General features: G+C 36.1%; 1 protein-coding gene across 1 annotated transcript in view; it reads left to right on the top strand.

Annotated features, from left to right (window-relative positions):
* LOC144966050 (uncharacterized) overlaps positions 1-15,000 on the top strand; it is a gene marked incomplete in the record, with an annotated part of 59,877 nt that overhangs the window by 16,017 nt on the left and 28,860 nt on the right. Inside the window, 1 exon segment of the mRNA XM_078902059.1 lies at positions 10,263-10,447. Within this exon segment, the coding sequence (XP_078758185.1) occupies positions 10,263-10,447 (185 nt within the window).

Here is a 15,000-nt window from a genome sequence, read left to right as displayed (position 1 = left end):
CGGCTGCACCAGGTTTTAAACTGTAAAAAGATGTATCCCACAGGGAAATGGTTACGGTTCTAGCTCTATTTATAACGAATTTTACATTTACCAAATGTAAAAAATAGAATTCAAAACGAATTTAAGATGATTGCCGAAGACGTTAAGATATGCATCAACATATATTATATTATATTATATTATAATATTTCATTAAAATAAATTAAAAAGCTTCCTCTTTATATACTTAATCGTTTGGAAGTTGATAAAAAGAAGAGTACTTATATATAAAATCAGTACCATCGTTTTTAAGGTATTGAGGACATCAGCTCGATTTATATAACGGACTGTTTAAAATACTATGCGATTATACTAAATCTGAGATGAAACACGATGAAATAATAAATCGAATGAAACCAAAACACATCTTAAAATATTGAACTGTCATTTTATTTTTCGACACTCCCTGTTTGAAATGCCATTTAATCGTTCTCCATTTGCCTACAGTCCTTATCAATCTTGTTATTTCTGTTAATATTCTTCTTTTTACGTCTCAGTAAATAATTTGAAAAGTATCCTTATTTCTGTTATCTATTTTCCCGTTATTCTATACCACTAAGTAAAGCAAATAAAGATAAAATGTGTTATAATAATAGCATGTATCAGGGTATGTTTTTTTTATGACACATTTGATTTGATGAAAAAAAAAATTCTATTGGAGCCAGATTTAACAAGCATCAATACACGGTGTTATAAAGCAGTTAAGAAAATATTTCGCAAGTAAAAGACAATTTCTTATCTGCTTTATCCCATACTACCTGCATTTTAGAATTAGACACTATGTTTTTAAAAAGAGGACAAAACATGTTTATAGGGAATGAAATTAGCGGAAGAGTAGCGTCCCTTGATTGGACGTCACCGTACAGAGAACGTCAAAATGGTTTTGCGCATGCGTCTCTCTAATAACTTTTCCGCCGGTGACGTCCAATCAAGGGACGCTACTCTTCCGCTAATCAAATTCCCTATTGTGTCATTAATGTTATCAAAACAATGGAATCCAACTTTCACAACAATGATTAAACAAATAAGGTCAAAAAAATAATAGAACTGTTAATAGATTTTTTTAAAAGTCTGACATTAATAAATAAGAAAAGTGAATACAAGCTAACAAAGAAAGCATCATGACAATGAGTAAAACCATCGAATCTCAAGTGGCAAAAGCGTGCGCCAGACCACTGAGTCAGGAAAATCTATGACAATTGAATGCAAAGTTTAGGATTTTTACATATGTATGTTTTATCATATTTGAAGTACATACCGTATATTTATTCGATACAATTTATTTCTCTTTTATTGAATGGTTTGTGAAATAAAATAGACCAAAGGTATTCATAGGATGACATCAGCATTTAAATTATTAGAAATAGACGAGGTTGCCACAATTTATTGTAAAGCTCAAACTTCTTGGGAAGAAAATGATGCCTTGACTTTCGAAAATTCCGTCTTGTATTCTACATTTTGTTTCTACTGGTGCATTCTATGTTACGTGGATCACTTGTATTTCTTAGCTTCTTCAATCAAGCAAAATCTCATAAAACAGAAATTTGCATAGTTCAATTACAATTTTTGTCTTTTTTAAAGAAAAATTGGTTATACTTGGTTGAGGCAAAAATCTTATAATCATGATGTACATACCACAATTATAGAAATGGCCAAACTCAGTATATTTGGATCACCTATTCGTCCATTGATATTCGACAAATGAGTTTCCTTTCTAATATTCTCTGAATTGTGTACGGCAAATTCAATTAAATTAAGTGTTTTGATAGCTGACGTGTTTATATTATCATAAACTTTAATAGTTTGACTGCCCCAATGGAGACATTTGAAAATCACGAATTTTTGCCCTTTATGTGGATCACATTTCGTTTCGTTATGTGGTTCCCAACTTTTAATGACCCCTCTATTGCATGAAGAGAAAACACTTTTGATTTCATTTAGGGACGTTTTCTATAAAAAAAAGCAATATTTTGAATATAATTCGAATTTCAAATGTGTGTTGCGATCATCGCTCGACATACACTGATGATGTGTGAATTACGTAACGTTGTAATGTTGTATCTTTCTCTTTGTCTGACTCACTTCCACTTTCACTTTCACTCGAAAATAAACAACACGAACTCTGAGTAACTACGGTTTTTAATTGATCATTTATCACGCTACATGATTACATATTTCTTAAGTCTCCATTGTATAATACAGTTGGTGTTAATTCAAGGAAATTAGTGAAGTGGATGATACGTCAAGTGTTAAAACCCATAAGTAGACTTGATTTATATCAAAATTAACTATTAGTGCCTTTTGGTATAAGGATATCACTTTTGTTATGTGGATCACCTTTACTTAAAAATGCACAATCTCAAGATTTCAATGTAATTGTTAAGTCTTCAAACTTTATATAAAAGGATATTATAATGTGGAAGTATATCGCTGTTTTTAATAGTTTATGCAATTAACATGTCCAATTTTAGAATCTCCAATTGGCTGTCTACAAATGAAATGTAAATGTTGTTTCCCTACAAAGGAGCAATTTCCTGCCCATCAATGTTTTTGTTTAATTGTCTTAACAACGCCACTGCCGCATTATTTCATTCTTATGTAGTGTTTGATTCATCCTGTTTTCGTTAAGAAAGGGGAAAACCGAAAAGACCCATTTTATCTGTTCTCGTATATTAAATTGAATCTCACATTCAACTTCACATTGTTCCTTTTTTCGCCTACACATGAGTCCATGTTGACTGTATTTTGATAATTTTGAGTTGGTTCACAATATTATGTACAATTAGTGTTAGTAGAAGAATGGTACATTTTTGTTGATTTTATTAAGAATTTACATGTAATTTCAATGCATCAATTGGTATTTTATTTTCACCTATCCTTGTAGACAAAAATAGAGGCCGTAGAAATATCAAAGGGAAAATAGTACAAATCATGTACAAATAGAAAATAATATAAAACATTGGATCAGTAAACATACAAAGTAGTAATAGAAGTAGTAGTAGTGGTAGTAGTAGTATAAGTTGTAGTAGTAGTAGTAGTAGTAGTAGTAGTAGTAGTAGTAGTAGTAGTAGTAGTAGTAGAAGAAGAAGAAGAAGGAGTAGTAGTAGTAGTAGTAGTAGTAGTAGTAGTAGTAGTAGTAGTAGTAGTAGTAGTAGTAGTAGTAGTAGTAGTAGTAGTAGTAGTAGTAGTAGTAGAAATAGTAGTAGTAGTAGTAGTAGTAGTAGTAGTAGTAGTAGTAGTAGTAGTATTAGTAGTAGTAGGAGTAGTAGTAGTAGTAGTAGTAGTAGTAGTAGTAGTAGTAGTAGTAGTAGTAGTAGTAGTAGTAGTATCAGCAGCAAGAGCAGCAGCAGTAGTAGTAGTAGTAGTAGTAGTAGTAGTAGTAGTAGTAGTAGTAGTGGTAGTAGTAGTAGTAGTAGTCTTAGTAGTAGTAGTAGCAGCAGCAGCAGCAGGAGCAGTAGTAGTAGTAGTAGTAGTAGTAGTAGTAGTAGTAGTAGTAGTAGTAGTAGTAGTAGTCGTAATAGTAGTAGTAGTAGTAGTAGTAGTAGTAGTAGTAGTAGTAGTAGTAGTAGTAGTAGCAACAGCAGCAGCTGGAGCAGTAGTAGTAGTAGTAGTAGTAGTAGTAGTAGTAGTAGTAGTAGTAGTAGTAATAGTAGTAGTAGTAGTAGTAGTAGTAGTAGTAGTAGTAGTAGTAGTAGTAGTAGTAGTAGTAGTAGTAGTAGTAAACATAAATGAATATAACATTATTACTTTTTACAGTCCACAGCTTCTAGCAGCCAAATAATACTTTGGTTCAAGCAGTTAATAATTATTTCATGATTTTTCTGGATTTTTACAAGTCTTTCAGCATCCTAGAATGTTTTTCTATACCACGTCTCAGAGGTAATATTTTGAACATGAGAATAATCTTAAGCGAGCTGATTATGAAAAATGTCCCAGAAAGAGAATGGTTCTGTAGAATAACAAAAGACCAAAATGGTCAATTAAAGTCTGTCCGAGTTGGCTTGTTGATTACAAAAGCTGTTTCAGTAATGCAATGCATCCACTATGTGCGTTGACTTGCGAATTTTAACATCTAACTTCTCAACGTTTCTGTTTCTACCCCACACTGGAGCGGTGGAAGGGCACAGTGCCAGATCGGACAGCCTCAAGAGCACCTTGGCTAGCGCCCCAAGTCAATCCCGCAGCTTCCTCAGAACACTGTTGCGTTTCTCTATCCTCAGGGTAGAAGTGTTCGGGTTGTCACTAATGTAGACGTTAAACAACTTTGGCGCTAGTACAGAGCCCCGAGGGACCCCATTCTTCAGTTTCCTTACTTTGCTCGTAGCGTCTTACAGCGCGACGTGGAATTGTCTTTCTCCTAATATTGAAGAGAGAAACTTTTTGCACCTTGTTATCTTTGCAAGTTTGAGCATTAACCCTTCGTACCAGACCGTATCGTACGCCGCCGATAGGTCTATAAATACAGCACATGTTTGCTGTTTTCTCTCGAACCCTGCCTCAATATGCTCTGCAAGGGCAATGACCTGTTCCGTGGTGCACCTTCCTTTCCTGAAGCCCGCCTGCTCGAGTGGTTGGGCAGCGTCTAGGACAGAGTCCCATCGGATTAATAGAACTGGCTACAACAATTTGTAAAGACAGCTCACTAGAGGTATGGGTCTGTAGCTGTCGGCCTCCTCCGGTTTTCCGGGCCTCAGGATGGCGACTATCTATGCGTGCTTCCACACTTTTGGGAGCTTTCTTTTTGAAAAGATGTCAGACATTGCCTCTTCCAACCAGGCCCGTGCCCTGGGGCCCAGATGCGTCACCATATCGGGATATACGCCGTCGAATCCTGCTGCTTTGCCGTTCTTTACATCGCTAATGCATCGCACCCACCTCTCGTGGACCGAACGGGGATTCCAGTCCGACTCCTCCGCAGGTAGCGAGTCCAGAATCGTACAGTACGCCTTGCGGACACTGCGCTCAAAAGCTAGATTAGGGACCCGTTTGCTAAGGTTCTTTATATTCTTGGCAATTGTATTTGCTTCATATTCTGGTGCATCCTTCGCGTAATTCCGGTCCCGATCCAATATCTTTATCAGACGCCAAGCTTGGCGGCTAGAGTGTGTGAAGTCGAGTCTTTCCACGGTCTCCTGCCACCGTTGCTGTCTTCCTTTTGCTAGGGCCTGAAGTAGTATATCGGCTACTTCCTGGGGGTGTAGAATTTACATTTGCGCCGTGGAATAGAGCGTTGAGCACTCTTAACCAGCAGCCTGTTAAATCTGGTTATATTCTCGGACGTGGGATGTATGGCAGGGGAAACCTGCTCAATATAGGAACTGAATTCCTCCCAGTTAGCCTTCCTGAAGTTCCATCTGCAGAGTGAGAGAGCCTGCACCCTCGGTATTGTCACCCCCGCTGTGACTAGAACACCGTTCGCACCTTTCGTAACAAGGGTAAGGTCAGGAGTATACTCCTTCTTATGGCGGCACCCCTGAAGGTACCCTTGGCTGTAGGATCGTAAACTAGATGTAGATCGTTACAGTCCATCCATGAGTGGAGTTGTCTACCTGCCTCGTTGCAGTTTGGGTAGCACCATTCGTGGTCGTGGCTATTAAAGTCTCCCAGACAAATGGAGGGACGGCTAACCACAGGTATTGGTGGTGTAGTCCAAGTCGCTCTAGGTGGCCAGTAGATATTATGCAAAACACAGTCCACCTACTTCCATGGAAATTCTATTCACCCCGTTTTGTTGTCCGTTTCGCTCTCAATTACCCTTACCTTCGATGTCCCTCTAGCTAACCTCTCCTTTGAGCCTTAAAGTGTCCTCTCGTTGGACCACCGTATAGCCTCGGATCTGGAATCGGGAAGGTTGCGCGCCTGAGTAAAGGTGGGTCTCCCGTAACAGGAGAACATCGACGCTATGGACATCCAGTAGCTTTAACAAAAGCTCATTTTTTGTCATACTCTGACTCTCGATATTGAGGGATAGTATATAAGTCAGGTCGCTATTCCCGATATTGCTTTTTCCAGTTGAAGATATATTGGGACGTTCGTTTATTTCTCGACCGTGCCGACGACCCTGGCGACACGAACGCGGTAGTATTTGGCTAGGCGGCCGACCGCTTCGTCATTGAGAATCCTGTTGAGTGTGTATCATCATGAACATAATAGTGTGGAGCCCAGGATGGACGAGGACATTCGGGCACCCGGTTGGATCTCCATTAGTCACATATCGGGCGAGCAGCTCAGGTGGCTTGCTTAGGATCGATACCCGGGATGCTCTCGTGACGGTCAACCGGGATTTACACCTTTGCCCTCGATATGTCTCAAGCCCCCTCACCGCGTCAAGGTCGATGATCCCAAGGGGGAGCTGAAGTGGCTGAAAGCGGTTGGCAACATTCCTTAACGTGGTTGCTAGAGTTCACATCGTGACTTTAAAAATAATTAGTATTTTTTTTTAATCTATGAATTTTTATTAGTATTAAGTGCAGAGTTTTAACAAGTTTACAATGTAAAACCCTACAAACTGTGGAGTGATCCTCGACAATATTGGAAGTTTCCAGAAGAAGAAGAAGAAGAAGAAGAAGAAGAAGAAGAAGAAGAAGAAGAAGAAGAAGAAGAAGAAGAAGAAGAAGAAGAAGAATGAAGAAGAATGAAGAAGAAGAAGAAGAAGAAGAAGAAGAAGAAGAAGAAGAAGAAGAAGAAGAAGAAGAAGAAGAAGAAGAAGAAGAAATAAAATAAAAGAAGGCCTCCATGCAAGATGCCATTAACGTTTTATCTATCCATTAGCCGGTAAGCATTAGATAATGATGGGTTCACCGGACATGTTCGATTTCCAGAAAACTTTATGTTTGGTACCCAACCTTCTTCTCCTTTCGGAAAGAAACGTACACAATGTAATGAATCAAAATTGAGATGTGGTACACTAAAGGGTATGAATGGCTGCTGATCTGGATGAACATTGGTTTTGTGATATATTATATCCCTCCGGTTGCTACAATTAAGAGAATAATTTGGCAGTAAAACAATAATTTATGAAGCAGTTGGTTATTTATATCTACGGTGCTCGGAGTACCATTTTTTAATATTTTCCTTGGTCTCCAGAATCTTTGCTGCAGCGGCATGCTTATAAAACTGGATAAATGGACTTACCGTAGTCATGGCCGCATATTGTAGTCAGGATATCCGTTTTCAAATTACTCTGCCAATGGAGACTATTCTGAAATTTATGATCTGTATCATAAAGTAAATGTGCAAATTTGGTTTATCATTGTCACTATTTGGTTGAATATGTCACATTTTATGATAAACAGTGCCACTAATCCGGAAACAGTATACCCCCGGAGCAAGAAATCTTCACCTACATCTTGTGAGGCAAGTGCAACAACAGAATTGTCAGCATGAATATGTACTCGACAATGCTTCGACCTTGCGTAAAAAATAGGTTAAATCTGCTTAAATTATCAGGAAGTGGTTATGGAGGCGACAGTGATAGTCCACCATTGGCACAAAATGATGAGGATGAATCAACATGTAAGCCTTGCGGAACAGAAACAGCAAATTTTGTTCATGAGTCCTGCTTTGTGTCGTGGGAGACTGACAGAAGGAGTTCGGGGGGGGGGGGGGGGATTTTCTTCTTCCAGACCAACAGCTAATGTCTGCTGATGATTTGCTTGATTCATTAACCGACGATTTTGTCGTAGTTTTTATCTAGTGTTTCATTATTTTACTCATCTATGTCTATAGATAAATCTGCTAATTTTAAAAACAAGTGGGAAAAAGTGAGCCTACACCAAATTATATTCCTAAAACTAAAATTAAAATCAACAGACCTAACCAGGTTAAGTGAGAGCCAGTGACAGGTAGCAAATCAGCGGGCGTCAGGATAGTTAGACTCTAACTTATTTATGCAATATCGATCTCTCAAATCTAAATATAATAATAATACAATAAATGATAAAATGTATTGATCTAAATTGAAAATACTTACATAAAATGTTCGAATCCATTACAATATCAACTCATGTTTAGCAGACACAATAACAATGGATGAAAACGAACGTCAGATAAAATGATTGAATTCAACCGTTAACTGAACAATATTTTTTGTTAACAAAGCTATTCTTCCGATTGGACAGACAAAATAAAATAACTTCACCCATATTGACTTATTCCCATAACAATTCAAATCCTGGAGAAAATGTTTTGCAAACCTGAAATAATGCAGCTTAAGCTAAACGAATACAATGCACATGCTACATTTGCAGGTTAAAAGCCAATCTGCCACCTCACAGAACAAAAATGACAGCCAACCTTATTGTGCTAAAAGAATAGAGTATTATTTCTTGAGGATATCAAGTTCTCACAACAGATTCGGCATAAGGCACCATCGAACATTATATATGCGCACGACGTGGTACTTTTGAATGATAATAATAATAATAATAATAATAATAATAATAATAATAATAATAATAATAATAATAATAATAATAATAATAATAATAATAATAATAATAATAATAATAATAATAATAATAATAATAATAATAATATACTTTATTCATCCAAAAAAATGGAAATTCGTTTACAGACGTGGCATGCATAAAAATGTATAAACACGAAGTTGAGAATCTATGGCGATAATTTATACACATACATATATATATATATATATATATATATATATATATATATATATATATATATATATATATATATATATATACATATATATATATATATATATATGCAAATTTACAAACATGTATAAATATACAACCAAGAAGCAATAGCAACGCTTTATATATTAATTTTATACATTGATATAGGTCATACCTCTGGCCTTTAGTCCAAACTGTGTATTTTTAAAAGATAGTATTTCATTTAAATCACATTTGCGCGTTAATAATTCGAACACCAGGTAGCAAAAATGAATTAAGTTGTCGTCTTGTCTTTGTTTTTATAGATATAAGGCGATGACTCCTTATGGAGAACTTAATATATGTGAAGGGGGTGATCGCCATCCTTCATAACTTTCTCCATTTTACTTAGACAAAATCTCTTGAAAAGTTCTTACACATTAGAAATTGGAAATGATACAAAAGCTGAGGCGGAAAAGAGTTGGAGGGCTGGAGACGGGTGTTGGAAAGGAGACTAAGGGTAGACAGATCGGAAACAGAGTATTTGTGCATTGGACTGCAGGCTGTAGTACCACCAGTGAAATTAGGAGGAGAGGATTTGCCAGAGAGAAACCAATTCAAATAGCAAGGAACAACTGTAAAAAGAGATGGAGGCACTTAGGTAGACGTTAAGAAGACGATCGAGGCAGGCTGGAATAATTGGAAAAAGGTAACTGGAGTTATGTGTGACAAAAGAATTTCAGCTGAGTTGAAGGGGAAAATATATACCTACATCTGTTGTAATACCAGCAATGTTGCATGTATTAGAGGCAGCAGCTACAATATAAAAACAAGATGAGGTGTCCGAAATGAGCATGTTGAATGAGATGGTCACTTGGCTGAAAATAACAAACAGATAGAGTGAGAAAGGTTGAGTGAAGTAAAGAATGTATAAGAAAGAGAAAATAGATTGAAATGGTTTGAACATCTATAGGGGCTGGAGTGGGAAAGAAAGTTTTAGATGTACAATTAGCGGAAAAGAGAAAAAACTGATACTGCATGGATAGATCGGGTAATGACGATATGAAAGAACTTGGCCTGAAGGAAGATGATGCAATGACCCAGGATGCATGGAGATGTGGCATTTATTATAGCAACCCTGTAAAGTGCGAGATGAGCTGAAGAAAAAAAAAAAAAAAAAAAGAAGAAGAAGAAGAAGAAGAAGAAGAAGAAGAAGAAGAAGAAGAAGAAGAAGAAGAAGAAGAAGAAAGAGAAGAAGGTGTTTGTTGTGGATATGCTAAAATTTTGTAGATTAAATTGTACTCGCAATGAGTCAGTATTACGATCCATCAGATCATATTCGTATTACCATTTTTATTATTAGTTCAATTATTAGTAGTATTATTTATTTCAGTTTTAACTGGTAACAATTACGATTATTATATTATTCATTTACTATAATCATTAATTGTTTTTTTTTTCAGAGAGATATCATGATAATTGGCAAGTGGCCTGAAATAGACTTTTTAACCTGGACTCTATACATGGTGTGATATTGACATATCTAAAACCTCAAAAATAATCCTTTGTTGACTTAATTTTAATTCATTTTTTCTTCAGCTCCAAATCCGGTCTTGCACACCCTCAAATACGCTTAACAGGAAACTTAACGGATCGTTTCCAACCTTCTCCAAAGAATCCTTTTACATGTAATAAAGAAGTAAGATCAAACTGGATTACATTAGTATTTAATTCTGATTTTGTTACAACGATGAAGGGATTCCGGGCTGAATCTGCCACACTTGGTAAGTCAATGATAATGTCATGATAATCGAAAAGTCTCGTCGAACAATATACTGGAGAATGTTACAGCTACTTATTTCCTTTCTCTTACAAGAGGCTATGAAACTATGCCTAAGGACACATTTTAAATGATTGTGTTTGAGAATGTATTATTTAAAATAAAGAAATCAGTTTGATATTTAATCAGGTATAAATGGCAGATATTGAATGAATGACATTTTAATTACGGTTATTATTTCATGAGACTAAAACCTTTACATAGTTGAGTTTTGAATTGAATCAATATTTCATTTTGATACAACAAGTGAGATAGAAAAAGAAAATGAAATATAAGCCACCAGTTTTTCTCTGCTTTACTCCATACCTCAGGCTGTTTAAAGCGAGAAATTATACGTGCAAATTAAAGACATACACGTTTCATTTTCACCATTATTGAAATTTATTGCCTTCTACACATTAATACAATGTAATCTTCATTACACTGATCAAACAAAAGTCAACCAACGTCATTTTAAATGCTAAAAGAGCTTAAATATCAAAGAAATCTGAAATACAGCCAAAAGAGAAATCTCACATAAACAAAAATAAGGATTCGTAAAAGCAGCTGACGGAATTAAAATTCATGGCAGTCACTTGAATCATCGATTCTCGAATGACGAGTGAGTGTGCCACACCGTGAGTTTGGGAATGCTCAGACAATTGAAATAAATAACAATATGAAATTGAATGTAAGGTTCAATTTAATCACAAAAAAATTCTTATCGAGTAAACGTTTTGGGTTTCCCCTTTATCAACAAACAGGATGAATGAAACATTACAGATGAATGAGATAATTTGGTAGTGGCGTTGGTAAAATCAATAAACAAAACATGGACGCAGACCGCCTCCTGCGTCGAACTTTTTTTACCTACCTGAAGTGCTCGACAACTAGACCAGCAGGCACTTTACTACATGGGCTTGATTCTATGCCCATAGACGAAATTGTGACTCTAGCCAGGAACAGACGTGGTTGGTCCCGATATGTTGATTCCCTGTGACCTTGACACGTTTATGCTGATGTAGCATAGCACTTTACAGGTGCCTCACTAATATACAATGCAACTCATACATACAAACACAACATTGATGCCCATCAATATCAATTGATCGAGCAGCAACATTTACACTACAATTGGAACCAAAATGTTGTTTAATAAAAATTATTTACCGATCAAAGACATGTATAAATCCTTTTGTATTATGGTAAGTAATGGGTTTCGTTAGTGCTTTAATTCTCTCATGCTGCTTTACTTTTACTGATTTTTTTCTTCAATCTTCACAGAAACCTGACTTTCTTTGACGTTAACAGTAGACATTAAATAGTGACAGACAGAGTTATTGTTCCTGTCATTTTGTCCTTGACATAATGAATAATAATAATCTCGACCGTACCTCGAGTAGCCTGACATTAACAAAAACACTTGGCCACAATACAAAACGCTGACCACATAATGAAAATGAATAATGAGTTGTATTCAATCGTTTAACCCATGGGATCCTAATTATTTCCAGAACACTAATAATTACAACTCATTATCATGTAACCCAGAATGACCTCACAATTCATGTTCTATTGTTAGGCCATATATTCACGAAGGTTTTGTCTCCACTCATCTTTCAACAAGGTTAACCTTCTCACGATTTTGATTTAATTTTAAGTAAATGTTGTTATAATTAATATTCTGTGATTTATATAGAAAAATAAAAATGCATTAAAGAACTGTAATGGCGACCCCTTCATTGTCATCAATTTTTTTTTAAAAGTTTGAATAAATTGATGACCAATGACTAATCAATATAATTAGAATGAGAGTATTATGCCTTAGATCCAAGCCTCACACACCTGCACCTCCTCATACACCCCTGCACACATACAACCCCCCCCCCCCCCCCCATACACACACAGACAGAAAGAGAGAGAGAGAGAGAGAGAGAGAGAGAGAGAGAGAGAGAGAGAGAGAGTAACACACATACGTGTAAAAGTGGTAATGATAAACTTTTTAACTTTTGTATAAATAAAGAGATTCAAATGTAACACGCCTTTTGGCTGCCGTTTATCATGTGCTCTGGATATTGTTGCGATATATATGTGTTTATCCCTCGTTTTATCACTGGAATTTATATCAATTTGTGTGTGACTGTCTGTAGAATCTCATTGGGAAATTTATAATAATGGAATGTCTACGTACACGGTAACTTTAGGCACTTTAGTGAGCAGCAGCAGTGGAAGTCAAATTGTGACCCAACCCGCTCATAAGAAAGTTAAAACTGGAAATTGCCCTTCGCTTTTACTAAAAGTTTTAGGGGGGCTCAATCAAATATGTATAACCTCGTTATAAAGAGGAATTTCGCAGATATTTTGGTATCATTATTTTGGTTACTATTCGGGCACCTCGCCTCAGGATCTACGTACACGGTCACATTTATACACGGTAACCTTGAATCTCGCCTTTAATGGGCTAAGTTGTATTGTTTGATTTTAAAAAAACACTCACACACACGCAAACACACACACACACACACACACACACACACACAGAACGAGGTCTATCCATTGCTTGTATTGTAGCGGCAAACCAGTTACCGGAGCTAACGTGTACGTAGATCCTGAGGCTAAGTGCCCGAATACCGTGTACGTAGACACTGCCTTGTAGAAATTATATTTTGTTAGTAAATTGTGACTTTTTACTTTTCAACGTAATGGATACATTTTTTTGCAACGTTTTATTATCTTGAACTGATTTTATCAGCTGTTTTGGGGACCCTACTAATACGCTTCAACAGTCGTAACGTCACTTCCCCCGTAATGACGCAGAGTAACTTAGTAACTGGTTCTAAACTATCGGAACAATGGCGGACACCCTTATGAAATACTTCTCCGAAGAGCATAAAAGTGTATATCAGAGGAGAAAAACATTATAAATCTGATCATGTTTTGACTTATATACATTCTTAGGAAATAACATATGAAAAGTTCTAGTTAGTATGAAGAATAAAAAAGTACCAATTCTCTTTGTTTAGAACCAAGCTGCTGGTTGCTGGGTGACGTGACATCAGACTATTGAATCCAATTGCCATTCTTACATCGTCAGAACGTAACATTATATATTATCAACATTTGCAACGTAAAGTTCCTACCAATGTTCACGACGAGACATTCGCGGCGGTCTTCGTAAACAACACACAATTGAAACCATCGTCGGTCACAGACTAGTCCTACCTAAACTATTTGATCACAACTCACTAATAATCGTCGCCCTTTTATTACACGCATATTTCATCATGAATTAAACCGATCCTGGCAGCCTACAGAAATGACGACTATAAACGCAAAATAATTAAATACACACACAAAGAATTTAGATCAGCCCAGCGTCAACGTAGAAATAGCGGAAGAACAAATACAAAAAACACAATCACGGTTTGTTAACCTGAAATGTTGTAGTTTAATTAGCGTAAATAAAAAGTTTATACTAGAATAACTAATAGAAACTCACCGTCCCAGTATTCTTATTGCAACGGAAATACACTTGAACAAAGATATTGACAGCAAATTCATACTTCATGACAACTTCATCGACACGCCACCTTACCGGAAGGACCGTATGTAAGAGAGTAACCCTTGCAAAAGGTTATCTAAGAATATTGGTGCCAAAATTGTCAATTATATATCAGCAAATGGGTTTAGTGAGTACATAATGCAGGCATATCAGTTAAACTTGGTCAGTGCATGATACGTTTGGGCAGTTTTTACGTCCAAATCACTGGACAGGTTATCGTGTTGAGTACTAGTTAATCAATCATTCTTAAATTGGTTTAGGGGTGTTGAAACAGGTGAAAGGGACATTTATCAAAATAATGTTATATCATTAAAGGCGGGGTTTAATATTGATATGTAGGAATTGATGTTTCGGGTTTGAATATGATTTGATCTTACTCTTAGGGGTTGGATTGTAGACTGGCAGGGAACTGTCGAAACTACAAGGGGGTGTGGTTTTTAATGGAATTATGGGTCAAATTTACAATAGAAGAAAAACATAGTGTTGCTAGATTCTAGGCTATTCTTTTATTCTGCATTCAACTGGACAATGAGCTGCACTTACCTAAGTTCTAACATCCTACTAAGAATCTTTATTTTACGGACTTAGAAATATTATACGTATATTGAAAATGGTTACTTAGGCAAAATGACTTTACATTTGGATTGATTTTACGGATTTGGAATTTATAAAACTGATTGAATTATGACCATACTATTTGATTTGGATTTGGAGTTAATCATGATTGGTATTTGGAATTTATCACAACAAATAAAACTGTAAGAAATGAAACTTGGAATCTGGACTTTTATTTGAATGTCTTGATGTTGTACATTCAGTTATCATCATCGGCCCTTGAACTCTTTCGTCATTACGAACAAATACAATACAACGCAAAGGATAATACTACCATCTATCAAAAACACCATTATGCGATTACAAGCCATTACATATGTGTGCAACTACGCCACACGAAC

The sequence above is a fragment of the Berghia stephanieae genome, chromosome 2, assembly GCF_034508935.2.
Source record: "Berghia stephanieae isolate SIO BIC M18660-M18661 chromosome 2, UCSD_Bste_1.3, whole genome shotgun sequence".
NCBI lineage: Eukaryota > Metazoa > Mollusca > Gastropoda > Nudibranchia > Aeolidiidae > Berghia > Berghia stephanieae.
The sequence above is the reverse complement of the archived record's forward strand: the minus strand, read 5'-3'. Positions and strand labels throughout refer to the sequence as shown.